Source organism: Trachemys scripta, chromosome 8 (genome assembly GCF_013100865.1).
Source record: "Trachemys scripta elegans isolate TJP31775 chromosome 8, CAS_Tse_1.0, whole genome shotgun sequence".
In the NCBI taxonomy this organism is placed as follows: Eukaryota; Metazoa; Chordata; order Testudines; family Emydidae; genus Trachemys; species Trachemys scripta.
This window is the reverse complement of record NC_048305.1, coordinates 91,335,055-91,354,210: the sequence shown is the minus strand read 5'-3', so window position 1 is coordinate 91,354,210 and position 19,156 is coordinate 91,335,055. Positions and strand designations below refer to the sequence as shown.

Below are 19,156 nucleotides of genomic sequence, written 5' to 3'. Positions count from 1 at the left end.
CAGGGAGGTTTAGGTTGGACATTAGGAAAAACTTAAGTACTGGAACAAATTGCTGAGGAATCTCTAACAATGGAGGTTTTTAAGAACAGGTTAGACAAACACCTGTCAGGAATGGTCTAGTTATTACCTAGTCCTGCCTTGAGTGCAGGAGACTGGACTAGATGACCTATTGAGGTCCCTTCCAGTCCTACACTTCTATGATTATATGATTACAGCAAAGGCAGTTAGTGCCCAAGATTGATATAAATGTTGCCAATGGAGAGAATTCTTTTTTTTTTTGATCCAAAAATCAAAAGAAAGCTAATGGGAAAAGAACAATCCCAAGAAAGTATAGTAATTTCTTTGCCAATGGTTCTCAGCCTTTTACATGCTGTGACCTTTCCCCAGGCCCATCTACTTGGAATATAGTCAGGACTACCCTTGTCTCTACCAATATGGGGAGGGAGAAGATGGTTATGACCCCTTTGACATGTTTTCACAACTGTAAGCTTGCAAACCCATGCTTTGTGTGATGATCTTGTGTGGCAGTAGAGTAGGCAATGGAACATGTTGCATCGGCAACGTAAAGCCAAATTTCTCCTCTCTACTCAGTACTAGAGATATCAACTGCATGTTCTGCATTTGCTTTGCATACTGGACTTCTGTCACCATCAGTAGGAATTCCATAAATGTAACAAGTGCAGAATATTCAAACGAAACCCATACTACAATTGAGAAATCTACAGTGCCGCTCCAAGTAGTGACTTTTACTCTTGGTCTTTTAAAATGAATGTGTATTTTTATTTAAATTAAAAAGGTGCAGGTCATTTTTCAGAGATACCAAGTGAGACATAAGGAATAATATGCAAGCAGCTATCTTTTGCAAGCTTTGTTCAATCAAATGTTACTGACACCTGAGTATAGTGTAAATTCAATACAGGGTGCTCTTATATGTAGCTAAAAGCAATGACACATGGGAAACTCCAGCAGAATCCAAATGCAGTGGGAAAGTTCCAAGATAAACATCCATGCTTTTGCAAAAATATTAAAAGAACCAAATGAAAAAGAAATGGAAAGTAATTTTTTAAAAAATCACCTTACAGCAATGCAGGGATCGTCTGTCAGTAGTTAAAGTTCAAGCCTTCCCTTTTACTCTCCTGCTCTAAACTGACATGTGAGCAACATATAAGTTGCCATTGGTATATGGAGCACTGGAAGTAAGAGATGCAAAATCAACTATTTTTATGTATGTGCATGTGCAGCACCTAACACAATCAGACTCTGATCCTCTGAGTGCTACTGAAATATTAATAGTTTAAACTAATAAAAAAGAAATAGAGGTGAAAAGTACTTACTGTAAACGGACCTTTGTAACTTCTAAATGCCAAATAAGGTTAAAGGCTCTAATTCAGCAATGCACTTAAGCACATGCTTAGGTCCCATTGACTTTGACTTCAGTGGGATTTAAGCATGTGTATAAAGTTAAGATGTGCTCAAGTGCTTTGCTGAATCAGGTCTTAAAGGTCTGATCCATCTCCCATTGAAGCCAGGATCCATTCTATTGCTTTTCATGGTAATTGGAGATCAGGCCTCAGAAACATACTAACATTTAAATAGTGAAGCAGTGATTAGATTACCAAAAAGGGGTTGAAATACGTAGAACCTGTAATATATAAAATGAATTGGTGATCTCAGTCCTGTTCCAGTGAACAGATATCTGTGTCTTAAAGCCAGCCATCACAACTTCTTGGTCCCTTCTCGGTCAGGGGTGGGACTGGGTTTGGGAAATGTGCATTGAACAGCCAGTGTGGTCTTTGTTCCAGGGCTAAATAAATAGCTTCAGTTCCCAGGAATGTTGACACTGCACCTTTCCCCAAAGATAAGCTCCCTTCGGTCACAATTGAATAAGCTATAACTTTCCATACTCCATAATGTAACATGTAATTTTTGTTTAAGTGAAAGAAGTTGGCTGGAACATACAGATCCATAAAGCATAATAAAGTATTACCAGGATCTAATCAAGAGTCCAGTTTTGAACTGTTAATGGTAGTCGATATAATAGATATGCATGTCATAGTCCATTAACTCGTGGGGCTTCTTTTGCACTATCTCAGTTCACCCCCACCTCCCCTTAGGCTGGGGGCTCTCAAAATGAAGTCCAGGTGGTTTTATAATCCTCTCTTTTTTTTTTTTTTTTTTTTACCAGGGATGTGTCTGTCAGATTTCAATACTCCTATTTCTTTCAATTGATTTACTCCACTGCCCTTTTACTGAAGCTCATTTCCAAAATATTGCAAAATAGTGCATGCACTGTTTGAGCTACTAATCCTGTTTTGTCTAAATGAATTCTCCTCTGGTCGCCAACATCCAGAGGGAGGGCCTTTTGGATCCAGTCTGTTCCCTTTATCTGTAACCTTTATATACCTAAGATTAACTCTTTCTTAAAATCCTGTACCTCAGGGCATTGCCAACAGATAGAAATGTGTGTCCATACTCACTATTCATTCACATTCCTTTCAGCATTCAGCCACTTACATTGGGTTACATTTTCTTTAGTACAAGAGTGAATTTGAGAGTGAGGTGGAGCAGCCTTGTTAATAAAACTTTTCTTTGGCTATGAACAGAAGTAGTTTATACATCCATCAGATTTCTTTCTGGTTGTATGTCTCATTCCAATGCTTTATCACCTTCAAAAGGACTTGCTAACTTATCTAGTCCTTAGGTAAACTCCAGTATAAACTAGAAATATGTATGATTTGATGGAGAATTCACCAGGAAAATCACTTCTAGAGTCCAAAATAGATGTTTGTTTCTTTCAGTCCAGGGTCTAAATTATATTCTTTCTTTAGTTCTTCAAAAGTTAGCAGAGAGTCCGATGTGTAGAAAGAATAGTAAATATGGCAGGCGACCAGCTTGGCTTAACAGTGAAATCCTTGCTGATCTTAAACACAAAAAAGAAGCTTACAAGAAGTGGAAGACTGGACAAATGACCAGGGAGGAGTATAAAAATATTGCTCAGGCATGCAGGAGTGAAATCAGGAAGGCCAAATCACACTTGGAGTTGCAGCTAGCAAGGGATGTTAAGAGTAACAAGAAGGGTTTCTTCAGGTATGTTAGCAACAAGAAGGTGGTCAAGGAAAGTGTGGGCCCCTTACTGAATGGGGGAGGCAATCTAGTGAAAAAGGACCTGGAAAAAGCTAATGTAGTCAATGTTTTTTTTGCCTCTGTCTTCATGAACAAGGTCAGCTCCCAGACTGCTGCACTGGGCAGTACAGCATGGGGAGGAGGTGACCAGCCCTGTGTGGAGAAAAGTGGTTCAGGACTATTTAGAAAAGCTGGATGAGCACAAGTCCATGGGGCCGGATGTGCTGCATCCGAGGGTGCTAAAGGAGTTGGCGGATATGATTGCAGAGCCATTGGCCATTATCTTTGAAAACTCATGGCGATCGGGGGAGGTCCCGGATGACTGGAAAAAGGCTAATGTAGTGCCGCATCTTTAAAAAAGGGAAGGAGGATGATCCGGGGAACTACAGGCCAGTCAGCCTCACCTCAGTTCCTGGAAAAATCATGGAGCAGGTCCTCAAGGAATCAATTTTGAAGCACTTAGAGGAGAGGAAAGTGGTCAGGAACAGTCAGCATGGATTCACCAAGGGCAAGTCATGCCCGACTAACCTAATTGCCTTCTATGAGGAGATAACTGGCTCTGTGGATGAGGGGAAAGCAGTGGACGTGTTATTCCTTGACTTTAGCAAAGCTTTTGATATGATCTCCCACAGTATTCTTGCCAGTTAAAGAAGTATGGGCTGGATGAATGGACTATAAGTTGGATAGAAAGCTGGCTAGATCATCAGGCTCAACGGGTAGTGATCAATAGCTCCATGTCTAGTTGGCAGCCAGTATCAAGCGGAGTGCCCCAAGGGTCTGTCCTGGAGCCGGTTTTGTTCAATATCTTCATTAATGATCTGGAGGATGGCATGGATTGCACCCTCAGCAATTTTGCAGATGACACTATACTGGGAGGAGTGGTAAATACGCTGGAGGGTAGGGGTAGGATACAGAGGGACCTAGACAAATTAGAGGATAGGGCCAAAAGAAATCTGATGAGGTTCAACAAGGACAAGTGCAGAGTCATGCACTTAGGACAGAAGAATTCCATCCACTGCTACAGACTAGAGACCGAGTGGCTAGGCAGCAGTTCTGCAGAAAAGGACCTAGGGGTACAATGGACGAGAAGCTGGATATGAGTCAACAGTGTGCCCTTGTTGTCAAGAAGGCTAACGGCATTTTGGGCTGTATAAGTAGGAGCATTGCCGGCAGATTGAGGGACGTGATCATTCCCCTCTATTCAACATTGCGGGGGGGGAGGGATAGCTCAGTGGTTTGAGCATTGGCCTGCTAAACCCAGGGTTGTGAGTTCAATCCTTGAGGGGGCCACTTAGGGATCTAGGGCAAAATCAGTACTTGGTCCTGCTAGTGAAGGCAGGGGGTTGGACTCAATGACCTTTCAAGGTCCCTTCCAGTTCTAGGAGATAGGATATCTCCATTAATTATTATATTATTAATTATTATTATTGGTGAGGCCTCATCTGGAGTACTGTGTAGTTTTGGACCCCACACTACAAGAAGGATGTGGAAAAATTGGAAAGAGTCCAGCAGAGGGCAACAAAAATGAATAGAGGGCTGGAACATGATTTATGAGGAGAAGCTGAGGGGGCTGGGATTATTTAGTCTGCAGAAGAGAAGAATGGGGGGGGATTTGATAGCTGCTTTCAGCTACCTGAAAGGGGGTTCCAAAGAGGATGGATCTAGACTGTTCTCAGTGGTACCAGATGATAGAACAGGGAGTAATGGTCTCAAGTTGCAGTAGGGGAGATTTAGGTTGGATATTAGGAAAGACTTTTTCACTAGGAGGGTGGTGAAGCACTAGGGAGGTGGTGGAATCTCCTTCCTTAGAGGTTTTTAAGGTCAGGCTTGACAAAGCCCTAGCTGGAATGATTTAGTTGGGGATTGGTCCTTCTTTGAGCAGGGGGTTGGACTAGATGACTTCCTGAGGTCCCTTCCAACCCTGATATTCTATGATTCTATGATTTTCGAAAGTACATAAGTGCCCTAGGACTCCAAGGGCTAGATTTTTAAAGGTATTTAAGTGCTGAAAGATGCAGACATCTAGTGGGATTTTTAAAAGCGTTTAGCTCCCACAGAAAACAAAGGGAGTTAGATGCCTAGGTGCTTTTGAAAATCCCACTAGGTGCCTCTCTGCACCTTCAGGTGTCTGGATTTATTAATATAACGATAAGAGGTGAAACACCAGCTGAGCCTTTCTCACCAGGCTTCTATATTTTTACTGTGAGACAGAGCATGTGAGTTGTAATTTTATTTCTAATAGAAAAAGAACAAAGCATGAAAAATGTCATTAATTGTAGCTTTTATAACTCTTCATGTGCCAGGCATGCTTAAGCAACACAACTGTTCAGTCTCTTTGCAGCCATCTCTCCATGAAGCTGAATCTGTAGGCCCAGTAATTTTAAATAAGGGAGACCATCTCCTCAATTCCCTCCCTTCCTTCACAGTTACTCATTACTTAATTTGATTTGTGGCTTCTCATGTCTCCATGTGAATGTAGAAAGCCTGCTGTGTTCATCCACAGGCATCACTGTGTCGGAATAGTTATTAGAAAGTGCTGAAAAATATATGGGGTGGCCTGAAAGATGCCTGAGGCCACCTCCATTTTAATCCTAGTAACACCCCCAGGTCACTGTGCAAGACATTGGGCAATCTAGGTAATAAGTTGTGCATACAAGTGGAAGACATCAAGAAGTCAAGTTGTAATTTGTATTTCCAAGCACTTGCATCCAGTGTCTGTGGGGCAGAGGAGAAAAGTATCTTTGCATGATCTGTGTGTTGAGGTCTCTGTATAAATGCTCTATCCATCTTTGCAAGCCTTCCTCCAACATCAGATTTTCTCGAAATGTGAAATCAAAAGGGCCACACAATGCATCTAAGTGCTTTTTCCACATCAAGTGACCCACACAGCCTCTCCCTGATTCCTTCCGAAAAGGAATTGCATTACATGCCTATTATTAGCTGTTGATTCTCTGTTCAAACTAAACAGTGTCTGGTCCCTTTGTCTGAGGTTTGGTAACTTCCTTTCCTAGTCTTGTTTGAGGAATATTGGCAAATATTTTCACATCTGTATTTATGTATTAAATGCCTAAATACAAAGTAATTAATAAAGCAAATGTGTCTGTGGGTCTCCCATTCTAGCTCTTGCTCTGTTTTATGAACAATTTTATAGCATTTGCTAAATGTGGAAGGAGCTCCTCCCCATTTATACATATTAACTATGAGTGCTCAGAGGGCTATGATGTTTTACACACCCTTCTGTTTCTTTCTCTGTCCAACGTTACTTTTACTGCTGCATTTAAATTCAAATGATTAAAGTAGAAGATTTGGAAAATGCTTTCCCAACATCACAGTTTAAGTAGTAGAAAGAGCGTCTCTGTTATTTAAAATAAATGTAAAGCCATTTTTTTCAACCAATCCCAGTTTGCTCTTCCGATTGTGACTGGATATCATTTCCAGAATACAGTCTTTCCCTAATGTAGAATTCATACACTTAAGACAACATGAGCCTGGGTTTTGACTGACCTGTAGTATTGTGTTACCTGCATTCACAAAGATTGAAGGATAAATGTGTATGTTCCGTGTATTTCACTCTGTGATGCTTTTTCAGGATATTGAAAACCACCAACAGAATCTTTTACCATTATATTCAACCAGGGTATGAAGTCTGTGCAATGTCCTCTGCACCACCTAAATACCATTTAATCCTTTAACACAGTCTTAAGTGGTGTGGCAGGCCATATCCGGGCTCTCTGCACTACCAGACAAACATAGTAGAACCCTCAAAAATATCTATAATAATATAAATGTGAACTCCCTCTAGTGACTTTTGGCTACCGATTCCATTTAAAATATGTTGTGTTTTAGCCTTTTGTGTGTATGATTGTTTTTAGTGACGAGTATGAAGAGGATGGTTTTTGCCAGCCATACAGAGGGATTGCTTGTGCAAGATTTATTGGGAATCGAACAATTTATATGGAGTCTCTACATATGCAGGGTGAAATAGAAAATCAGATTACAGGTAGGTAAAGCATGTTGCCCCTAGCTCTCAAAAATACACACCTTTTTCCAGAGAACTGCTACAGTCTCTTGCCACTAACATTATTTTTTCCTTATATCCTCTTTTGTTACCTTCCCACTTGCTGTGGAGTTTTGCCACAGCAAAGCCTACTCCGGATTGGTATATAGCATGTTTTCAGTGGAATGGGTCATATCAAATATGTACAGCGTTTTAATATGCTGTATGTCTCTGCTGATTGGCTTACACACACACACACACACACACACACACACACACACACACACACACACACACACACACACACACCTGGTCTATCTTGTGCTGTGATCCCAGCATATTTTAAAAGCTAAGCAAGGCCAAGCTGGGTCATTACTTGGTTGAGACACTGTTGAGGAAAACCCCAGGTACTGAAGAAGGCTGTGTAAGTAATTCAACAGGTGGCATTCTTGCCTCTGACTTAGTAAGGAACCTTACTGTGTGAGGGAAGTGCCCTGTGTGCGACGAGACATAAAACAAAGCTCTTGATCTCTTGTAAAGACTTCATGGTACTTTCCCACAATTTTAGGTGTGTTGCCCATGGCCAGATTCCAGCCAAGCTAATGACTTTCCAGTGGTCTAAAATTCTCCTGTGGTTTCAGTTGGATAGTGTGCTTGACATCTTTCCATAAAGTGTTATGCAGTGTTGCCATGCGCTGTTAAAACATTGCATTACAGCAGTGATGGAAATGTTCCTTAAATATACAGCAGTTCATACACTCTATCGGTTTGTTTATAAAGTGATTTGGGATCCTTTGGGATGAAGGATGCAATATGTAAATGTACAATATTTTTGTTATTATGCATTCTGTAGAACCTGCTGTTCTTACCTATCCGGTAAAAGTAATCCAAGAAACAAAATATTTAGACGACTTTACGAACTATCTGGGGAAAAAAACAAATAAAAATAAAATTTAATTTGTAGTTTTGAGACAGCTTAAAATCAATGCAATGTTGACACCGAATGTAATTTCTTTTTCACTGAAATGAACATTATACCAACTTTTAAAATAATTGTTATCCTGTATTTCTAGAATGTGCATTTGTCCCCGCTGGAATTTAATGTTCTGAAATAATAGTTATTACTGTAATTGCTGAAAAAATGAGTTTGTTCTTCTTACTTTAGTAACTTGCCATTGTCAAATGTGTACAAAGTATGGATTATACTGTTGAGCCTAAAACTTCTGTCATGTTAAATAAAATCCTTTTGTGTGTTTTACAGCTGCCTTCACTATGATTGGCACTTCCAGTCACTTATCTGATAAATGCTCCCAGTTTGCCATTCCTTCTTTGTGCCACTACGCTTTCCCATACTGTGATGAGACCTCACCAGCCCCAAAACCCCGAGATCTATGCCGTGATGAATGTGAAATTCTGGAAAATGTCCTTTGTCAGACAGAGTATATTTTTGCAAGGTCCAATCCTATGATTCTGATGAGATTAAAGCTGCCAAACTGTGAAGATCTTCCTCAGCCAGATAGCCCGGAAGCTGTAAATTGTATCCGGATTGGAATCCCCATGGCAGATCCAATAAATAAAAGTAAGTGAAACTTGTTGTGCAAGAAGTAAGTAAGTAAGTGAAAGTTGCTGTGCAAGAATTATCAGGTCAGCATGTGAAGGTTTTATCTAATCACTGTCTGCCCCCAAATGAGTTAGTCATGAACTCTGAAAACTCACAATCATTATAGTCTTGCGTCAAGTTGGTGGAAGACTGGGCTGGTTATTCCAGAACCCACGGAAACTCGCAATAACTTTTTCAATATTTACTTAAATTGCCTCTGGATTTACACTACCAGCAGTTTATTGGCTTCAGATTTTTTTGGAAAAAAAAAAAAGAACTAACAAAAAGGATGGTTTCACTTGTAACATTTTAAGATCAGTAAACATCTAAGATCCCGGTCCTGCAACCCTTACACATGTAAGACGTCCTTGCCACAGTAGTTCAATATATTCTAATGGTACTGCTGGTGTGATTAAGGACAAGTCAACATGATTAAGGCTCACGGGATCAGGTCCATGACTGTACTTGCCTAAAATGTTGTTCTAAGGCATAACTACAGGCATTCACAGGAGCGCACTCTTGGGCACTGAGTTACTGCAATATCAAATGTTTGTGTCGAAAATAATAAATATTAATTTATTTATTGTGTCCTACGTATTCTCTACCTTTATATTAAAATAATTAATGTGATTCAGATTCCCACTGTAGGCTTGACTCTTCTTATGTATTTTTATTAAAAATACTCAAAGTAAGCTGTTTTCATTACTAAAGCATAAGCTTTAAATCCTCCCAGGAATGTGAATGCAAGGCAGGCCAAGTGTTACAGCCACAACAAATTGGGACCCCTTACTCCTTGAATTTGGTTTCCAGGCCCCAGGTCTGCAGAATTGTGCTTAGTCTCCAGGAGGTTAATTATGCACTCCTAGATCAATTCGTAGTCAGTATGTATGGTAGCATTCTGACTCGCTGAAATCAACTATTGCTTTAATGTTTTTCAGATCACAAATGTTACAACAGTACTGGAGTAGATTACCGTGGGACTGTCAGTGTGACAAAGTCTGGACGTCAGTGCCAGCCATGGAACTCTCAGTATCCGCACACACATACCTTCACCGCCATCAGATACCCAGAGTTAAACGGGGGCCATTCCTATTGTCGAAATCCAGGGAATCAGAAGGAAGCGCCATGGTGCTTTACCTTAGATGAAAATTTGAAGTCTGAGCTTTGTGACATCCCAGCATGTGGTAAATACTGAACCATCCCATTTTATTTCTAATTGTTTTTAAAGGGGAAATATTGGAATTACTTTATTGAAGGAAAAAGTGTAACATTTGTCTGATCCATACAGTTGTGCCCCATCACATACATTCTGTGTAGCTGTGCACAGAACGCTTTTGTTGTGTCTGGAAAGGGAGCTCTGGTAAAGAAGACTACATGCAGTGTTTGTACCTAAAGCCACAGCATCTGAAACAGGAAATTCCCCAACAAGGGAAACCTTACAGTTCTTACCTGTGCATCTGGTAAGCAACTGAAGCAACAGCATGAAAATATTTTATTAGGAAAGGTTGTAAAGCTTAAACCTCCTCAATGAAGTATAAGTGTTTCTAGCATGTCATGTGTTCTACATTTTCAAAGTAATCGTTAAAATTAATATCACTTCTTAGTGAAGCAGAATTGGCTTTGTTGGCACTGATCCTAAATGCATTATAAAATTGTTTCCCTTTGATTTATTTTTAATCATTTTAATAAATACAAACCTAGCTTAATACAGTTCAGCCTTTGTTTTTAAAAAAAGGGGAGGGGTTGCAAAACACTTGTCAGCTGGGTTTTGGTTTTGATTTTGTAAAACTTCAGCACCTGGATTTAGCTTTTACAAACTCAAGATTAGCTGAGATCCAGGTCTCATTTTATCTGAACTCCTGATATTTGGAGGGAGTCTGAGGAAGATCTGAATAAATAGTTTCCATTTTATTAAGTCTTCATTAAAACTAATAATACAGATATTCTGTAAAGAAGAGAACACTGCTACTTGTGGATACATGTTGGAAAATGCAGCTAGCAATGAGCCTTATGACAATAGAATCTTGTTCTGGTAATTTGTGGTAAAAGGTTTCATGCAAATGATTATGTTGCACACAAGCGATGGCAATAATGATAACTTGCCCCTTGGAAGTGAGGTGCTTTTTCATGTTCAGTAGCCAATCTTGAGTTTAAATTAATTTTGATTCTGGTTATGAACATTTATTAAATCAGACTATCTTGTGGATCGTATGCATTCCGGGTCTGATCCAAAGCACATTTAAGTAAGTGGAAAGATTTCCAATGACTCCAATGGGCTTTGCCTCAGGTTCGTACTGAGATTTTTTGTTAAAAAGGGAACATGTACATTACATAGTCAAAACTGTCTCTCTTAATAGTTGTAATGCCCTGTTGAATTCATCTGGTGGCTGGCAGACCATTCTCTGGGAGGATTGCAAGAGTCTGGAACTTGCTCCCTTCTAGTCTGAAATAGACCAAATTTGGTGACTTCTAGGGTACACTATAAAAGACGTCTGGTTGATAGGGTCTAAGGAGAAGGCTGAGGTTGTGCTTCCTAGAAGATGAAGGGGTAGGTGTCTGGCTGGCCTGCCCACAAAATTCCTGTGGAAAGATTTTAATGCTGCTAAGGTTTAATTGTATTTACTGCATGATTAATGATATTAGGGTGTCTAGATCCTGAGACGGGGTCCCTATTTAAAATCTAAATAAATAGAATCCTATTAGGTGGCTGGTTGTGTAGTTAAAGGTGCAATTGTTAGGAGCTGTTCTGCATTTTGAAAATGTAAAGAGCTGTTACTACTCAGCTCTTTTTGTACTTGCTGAAAAAGCCAATTCAGGCACATTTTTAAAATATCCTACTCTCCACCTAATTGGGACCTTCTTAATTGGGAAACTGACTTAATTGGGATGTCTCCCAGGGAACCAATTTAAGCCTAATGAGGCTTCATGGTAGTGACTGCTGCTTAATAGGAATGGTAATTCCACTTGATTGGGACACTGCAGGGGATGAACCGGTGCCTAGGCCTCTGTGTGTTTGTCTCCTGTTGGTTCTAACTGGTGCTTAAAGTGGTCTGAAAAAAGTGTTGGGGGGGAGGGGAAGAGGTCTATCATCATCGTGACATCTGCCCATCCCCCTGCACAACAATTAACATCCCCCCAACTCCAAATCAATCCTGCCACCCATCAGTTCTGCCCCCACATCTGTTCTGTCCCACTGCCACCTCACCTCCACTCCTCCGTCAGCTCCTGGGGCTTTTAATCCCCTCTTTCCCAGGCTGGGGAGGGGCTGCAAGAGTTCCTTCTCCCCCTTCCCAGGCCGGGTGCTGCAAGGGGGGAGGAGGAGAGGCGCTATCCCCTTGCTCACCTCTCAGGAGGGAAGGGGAGGGAGGAGGGAGTGGAGCTACCCTGAGCTGCTGGGCTCTTTCTGCTGCCTCTTCCCCTCCCGTGAGAACGGCTTGGGCTTCTAAGGGGAAGGAGGAGAGCTCTGCCTGCTTCCTGCAGCAGCTCCAATTGGTTGCTCTTCCCCAGGAGAGGTGGGCAAGTGGGGAAAGCAGCCACACCCAGGTGCCCCCTCCCCTTTAGCAACAGGGTACCCCTTTAGCAACCCTGCTTGCTTTTTGGCCATTTTATTTCCCAGGTCTGCGACCTGTTGTGAGCGGCCCGCTTCAGCTGTCACATATGCAGCAGTTGATAAAGCCTGTGATGTCTTTTGCAGACAAATCTGTAGTGTGGGACAATAATCCAAGTGCGAGGCTGTGGAGAGACAAGTGTAGGAAGCCTCGCCAGAGGATTGGGGGGAAGGGCTGGGTATATAGGCACTGATGTGGAATAGCATGAAAGGACACATGAGGCAAAGTGTGGTAGAGACTTCCTTAATGCAGTTGTGAGGGGAAGCAGGGACCAGAGGTGCCGACTTTCTGATTTCTGCAGAGGTGCTTGACCCCGCCCCCGCTCCACCCCTTCCCCCAAGGCCCCACCCCATCTCTTGCTGCCCCCAACCCTCTCCTCCCGCCCCATTCCGTCCCCTCCCCCGAGAGTGCCCCACCCTCACTCCGCCTCTTCCTGCCCCCCCTCCTCTCTCTCCCCCCCAGCACCTCCTGTCCGCCCCTGAACAACTGATCAGCGGCGTGCGGGAAGTGCTGTGGGGGACGGAGAGGAGCTGATCAGTGGGGCCCGCCAGTGGGTGCTGAGCACCCACCATTTTTTTTCCAGGGGTGCTCCGGGGCTGGAGCACCCATGGAGTCAGCACCTATGGCAGGGACAGTTGCAGTCCTTGTACTAGGTGGGAGCTTCCTAGCAGTCCTGGGGATGGAAGTCACTACCAAAGGAAGGGATGAGGCTGTGGATCAAGCCACCCCTCACCAGTCCATAGAGCCAGATAGATGCATGGGGAACTGTTCCTCAGTCCCCTCTCTTCACCCCTGCTGTGGTGTTGTGGCCCTCAGCCGGTGCCTAGATGCCAAATCTGATCTGAAAGGAGCAATTAGGAGAGAGGCTGCAATGGCAGCATAAGGAAGGGGAGAGGGCATAAGATGGGATAAGATGGCAAATATGGGAAGAAGAAGAGCTGTGCAAAGTTAAATCTGAGTTCATTTGAACTTTGCCACCCTCATGATCTGAACAGGACCCAAATTTCAGCTCAAGTGTGCCTTTAATTAGATTTGTAATAGGCATCTGTATGGCCCTCTCAGCACTTGCACAAATCCAGCTTTGAAAACACAGACACACTCAGCTGGCCCAGTGTCAACAGTAAAACACTCCCTCCCAGCCCTTCCACAAAATACTAAATGCTACCCTGCCTCAGCCCACTGACTCCATTGAATTGGCCCTCTCAGAAAAAGCTGGGGCCTACAGGTCAAGAGACTTGCCCGCTGTCAAAATGTGTATGATCTGCATTTGTGCCAATAAAATCTACTGCACCTGCCCTAAAAAAACACTGACTTAAGACAGTAGGACACAGTACTCCCGAAGAGAGATGATGGCCTTCAGTATGGCAGGGTGGGGCCTAAGGACATGTTAGAACAGGGGGGCTTCCAAATAAATTGTTTTGTTTTTGTTTTTTTCCTGCCAGGCAAAGTGGGGAAGAAGAGAGAATACAGGTGAAAATTATCACAATTTTTGCTGCAAGAAGCAGGGGCGCCATTTAGGGGGGACAGGGGAGGGCTTTAGCCCGCCCTGAGTTTCGTAGGGAGGTTTACTCACCGTAGCCCCAGACGGAGCTCTTAACTGCAACATCTTGAGTGTGAGATGTGATGAGTTCAGAAGCTGGGAGCAGCACGCCTTTGGGGCAGGGAGTTTGTTTATAAACAGAGGCAGGGTGATTAAGATAACAAAAGGCTTATCATTAAAGTAAATTAAGGCTCATTAGATGATCCTGAAAGCACTTCAGTTAAAAGATAGGAAACAAAGGGTAGGAATAGAAGATGAGAATGGAAAGAGGTAAATAGTGGTGTCTCTCAGGAGTCTGTACTGGGACCAGTCTAAGGGCATGTCTTCACTAGCAACGCCGTGTAATCGTGGCATGACTAGGGTGACCAGAGAGCAAGTGTGAAAAATCGGGACGGGATGGGGGGTAATAGGAGCCTATATAAGAAAAAGACCCAAAAATCGGGACTGTCCCTATAAAATCAGGACATCTGGTCACCCTAGGCACTGCATAGAGAGCTGTCCCAGTGCTATAAAAAAACACCTCCACAGGGGCATAGCTACCAGCACTGGTGCACTGTCTACACCAGGGGTGGGCAAACTACGGCCTGCAGGCTGAATCCCGCCCATCAGGACTTTGGATCCGACCCTCAGGATTGCCCCCCGTGGTGCTGTGGGCCCCATGCCGCTCTCAGAAGCGGCCGGCACCACGTCCCTGCAGTCCCTGGGCCGGGGGGCAGAAGGGCCACATGTGTTGCCCTTGCCTCCGCTCCGCCCCCCGCAGCTCACATTGGCCAGGAACGGGAAACCGTGGCCAATGGGAGCTTCAGGGGAGGTACCTGGAGGCGCGGCAAGGGCAGCGCATGTGGACCCCTCCACTCCCCCCTCAGGGGCCGTAGTGCTTCCTGAAGTGGGACAGGGACATGGCAGGCAGGCGGGGAGCCTGCCCTGGTCCCGGTGCGCGCCACTGCCACCCCGGAACCACTTTAGGTAAGTGGCGCCGGTGGGAGTCCGAATCCCTCCTGCACCCCACCCCCCCCCCCCCTGCCCCAAGCCCCCTGTCTGCGCCTCGCACCCCTCCTGCACCCCAACTCCCTGCCCTGAGCCCCTCGTACACCGCACAGCCCTCCTGCACCCCAACTCCCTGCCCTGAGCCCCCTTGTACACCCCACAACCCTCCTGCACCCCAACTCCCTGCCCTGAGCCCCCTTGTACACCCCGCACCCTTCCTGCACCCCACCCCTCTGCCCTGAGTTCCCTGCTGCACACTGCACCCCTGTGCACCCCAACCTCCTCCCCTGAGCCCCCTCCCACACCCAGCACCCCTCCTGCACCCCAACCCCCTCCTCTGAGCCCCCTCCCGCACCCAGCACCCCTCCTGCACCCCAACCCCCTCCTCTGAGCCCCCTCCTGCACCCCTGTCCTGAGCCCTCTCCTGCACTCCGCACCCCTCCTCTGCACCAATCCCTTGCCCTGAGCCCCTTCCTGCACACCGGACCCCCTCCCACACCCCGCACTCCCTCCCGCATCCCAACCCTCTGCCCCAGCCCTGCATACAATTTCCCCACCCAGATGTGGCCCTCGGCCCAAAAAGTTTGCCCACCCCAGTCCGCACTGCTACTTTACAGCGCTGAAGCTGGTAGCGCTCGGGCAGCTCGGCTCTTCAGCTGCATAGAGCTGAGGTGTCTGGGGGGAGCAGCAGCAGCCGCCGCCACCACTGCGGGGGAATCCGCCTGCAGCTCCCCCCAGACACCTCAGCTCTGTGCAGCTGAAGAGCCCAGCTGCCCGAGCGCTACCGGCTTCACGGTTTGCCGGGCAGCCCCCAGACCGCCAGACCCTGCGTCCCCGGCCGGGTGCTTCCCCTCCCAGGCTCCGGCTGCGCTGGGGAAGCGCCCGGCCGGGGGCGCAGGATCTGGAGGTCTGGGGGCTGCCCGGCAAACCGTGAAGCCGGTAGCACTCGGGCAGGTGTTTCGCATGGCTGGGAGGGAAGAGGGGGAATGCGGGGCGCTCAGGGGAGGGGGCGGAGTTGTGGCAGGGTCTTTGGGGAAGGGGCGGAGTTGGAGCGGGGAAGGGGCGTGGCCAGGGCCCCGTGGAGTGTCCTCTTTTTTTAATGTTTAAATATGGTAACCCTAGATAAATGCAAAGTAATGCACTTGGCAAAATATTATCCCAACTATACATACAAAATGATGGTGTTTAAATTAGCTGAACCCGTCAAGAAAGAGATCTTGGAGTCATTGTGGATAGTTCTCTGAAAACATCTGCTCAATGTGCAGTGGCAATTAAAAAAGCTAACAATATTGGAAATCATTAGGAAAGGGATAGATAATAAGAGAAAAATATCATATTGCCTCCATATAAATCCACAGTACACCAACATATTGAACAGTCCATTCAGATTTGGTCACCCCATCTCAAAAAAGATGTATTGGATTTCAAAAAGGTACAGAGAAGGGCAACAGAAATGATTAGGGGTATAGAACACGTTCCGTATAAGGAGAGATTAAAAAGACTGGGACTTTTCAGCTTGGAAAAGAGATGACTAAGGGGAGATATGATAGAGGTCTATAAAATCATGGATGGTGGAAAAGTTGAATAAGGAAATGTTATTTGCTCCTTCACATAACACAAGAACTTGGGTCACCCAATGAAATTAATAGGCAGCAGATTTAAAACAAACAAAAAAATGTGTTTCTTCACAGTCAACCTGTGGAACTCTTTGCCAAGGGATGTTGTGAAGGCCAAAATTATAACAGGGTTCCAATAAGAACTAGATAAGTTCATGTAGGATAGGTCCAGCAATGGCTATTAGCCAGGGTGGGCAGGGATCCAACACTATGTTCTGCATGTCCCTCGCCTCTGGTAGTGGTAGAAGCTGGTAGTGGGCAACAGGGCAATTTGATGATTACCTGTTCTGTTCATTCCCCCTGGGGCACCTGGCATTGGCAACTGTTGGAAGACAGGATACCAGGCTAGATGGACTATTGATCTTGCCCTGTATGGTCATTCTGATGTTCTTATATAGAACCCAGATGTATCTGCTCCCCGCTGCTTCCCACTAGACCTCACTCTCCTCCCAGAGCTGGGATAGAACCCAGGAGTCCTGACGGGGTCTTTCTCTCCACGGAGTTAGTAATAAAGTAAGAATATACATTAACATTTTAAACCTAACCAGTGTCCCTTAAATGATTTGCCACAAGATGTCAGAACATGTTCTTATTAAAGCTGAGTGGGTCTAATATTTATTTAAATTTCTTTCCTTTATAAAGGAATTCGATACAGGGCTCCTGTCAGCTAATTGTTAAGTTATCTGTCAAAAAAAATAGAGTTTAAGTGCCTAAGTAGCCCAAGGATTCACTGTTAAAGTTGCCCCAACCTACCAAAATCTGAAATGGTGCTCCTGGCAAAAAGTTGTTTGACCATTTCAAAGGTCTCACTTAGAATATCAGGGTTGGAAGGGACCTCAGGAGGTCATCTAGTCCAACCCCCTGCCTAAAGCAGGACTAATCCCCAGACAGATTTTTGCCCCAGATCCCTAAACGGCCCCCTCAAGGATTGAACTCACAACGTTGGGTTTAGAAGGCCAATGCTCAAACCACTGAGCTATCCCTCCCCCTACTTCTTTTCTTATCCTCGGTGATTTATCAGCTGCTTCTGGTGCTGGTCATCTGTCCCTTCTCCTTTGTTGCCACAGCACCTGTGGTTTCTTTGACTCAGTACTTTGGACATTCTCGTCCTCCTGATCTGGCTGATGTTTCAAGCAAGGTGTCTTGTCATAATGGCCCTGCTCTCGCTCAGCCTCCTTTGGTAGAGCTTGAATTGGACTGGGCTCCAGCAACATGGTGGCATAGCCCTTCTGGCAGCAGGCGTTTACATTCTAGCCTGCTCTTGTTGAGGCAGCTCTTCCAAATGGCAAACTCCTCCACTACTTCCAAATGGAATTGAGGTTTGCACCTGCCCAGAGTGTTTTTTTTAAGGGGAGGGCAACTCATGCACGAGTGTGCACACAAAAACATTATCTGTAGAAAGCACCCCCTTCCCATCCATTCTGCAAAATCCAGATCAGAGGGACTAGTAATGACTCTTCAACCAACCCCTGCTGGAAGGGAAAGGTAGCAGCTAGCAACAGGGCAGAACAGCTAGCAATCCAAAAGTGAAGTGTGGGCAGCAGAAGCACAATTTTCTGTGAGCAGGGAAACTTTGGAGAGTCAAATGAGTGGAGGTGTAGGTGCTGGGAGGGAGGGAAACAGTGACTTGCATGAAGGAAAGAAGAGAGACTAATTGCAGAAGTGGGTGGCATAGAATGATTTTAGAGAAAGCAGAGCAGGGCAGAGCCAGCAACTTGGAAAGCAGTGCAGAGCCAGCACTCTCAAAGGCATAGCTAGACTAATATCCAGAAACATTTGGAGTAGGGGAGAGCAGGTCCATAGCTAAAAGACATGCATGGAGAGTCTGTGGCATGCTGGTGGGGAGGTAATGTAAATTTAAAGTCAGGATCCTGCAGCGGGAACTAGAAAGAGAGATGAAAGACACCTAATGAATAGCTGTCTGCAAATTATTTGTCCTTCTCGGTATATGAGCCAGCCAATGTCCATTTAGTTCTCTACAGCATTATAACTGTTCATTGCAGGTTTTCTTTAAAAACTGGGGGAATTTTTCCCATTGACTTGGTTTGGCTTAAACATTAACATAGTGTTGGGCTTGTCTGAATTTATTTACATTTCCCCAGTGGAATCAAAATGTCTCAGCCAAATTTGACTTGTGTGTAAGGGATACAGATTCCTAGGCACTTGGCCATCCTGTGTGATGCATACAGGATTTATACGTGTAGCTTATGTTAGCATTGAAGAGGAGTTGCTTGCGTAAGTTCCTTGTGCACTGAGAGGAGAAGAGACTCCTTTATTAGTAAGTCAGTTATAAGCTGCAACTTTCTTTGCCAAAACATGCATTAGAAAAATAATTAGCTTTGCATTTAGCACTAAATGAGCCTTGTTAATGACTACTGTCACAGGGCAACCACATCCTGTTTGGAAGGAAGAAGGGCTTTCTTGGCCTACCTCATCTCATTTTATCTCAACAACTGTCAAGTCTTCACTAGAGAAACACACTCGATTAGGGTTACCATACGTCCGGATTTTCCCGGACATGTCCGGCTTTTTGGGCTCCAAATCCCCGTCCGGGGGGAAATCCCAAAAAGCCGGACATGTCCGGGAAAATCGGACATGCGGTCGGCGGCTTGGGTGCCGGGCCGGGGGCTCGGGGGCCTGGCCGGCGGTGCCGGGCCGGGGGCTCGGGGGCCTGGCCGGCGGTGC

General features: G+C 44.9%; 1 protein-coding gene across 2 annotated transcripts in view; it reads left to right on the top strand.

Annotated features, from left to right (window-relative positions):
* Window positions 1-19,156, top strand: part of ROR1 (receptor tyrosine kinase like orphan receptor 1) — a 256,201-nt gene that overhangs the window by 226,395 nt on the left and 10,650 nt on the right. For both annotated transcript variants that reach the window (XM_034778853.1, XM_034778854.1), the window contains exons 5-7: window positions 6,996-7,123; window positions 8,382-8,699; window positions 9,659-9,904. In XM_034778853.1, the coding sequence (XP_034634744.1) occupies window positions 6,996-7,123; window positions 8,382-8,699; window positions 9,659-9,904 (692 nt within the window). The remainder of the gene's footprint in view (window positions 1-6,995; window positions 7,124-8,381; window positions 8,700-9,658; window positions 9,905-19,156) is intronic.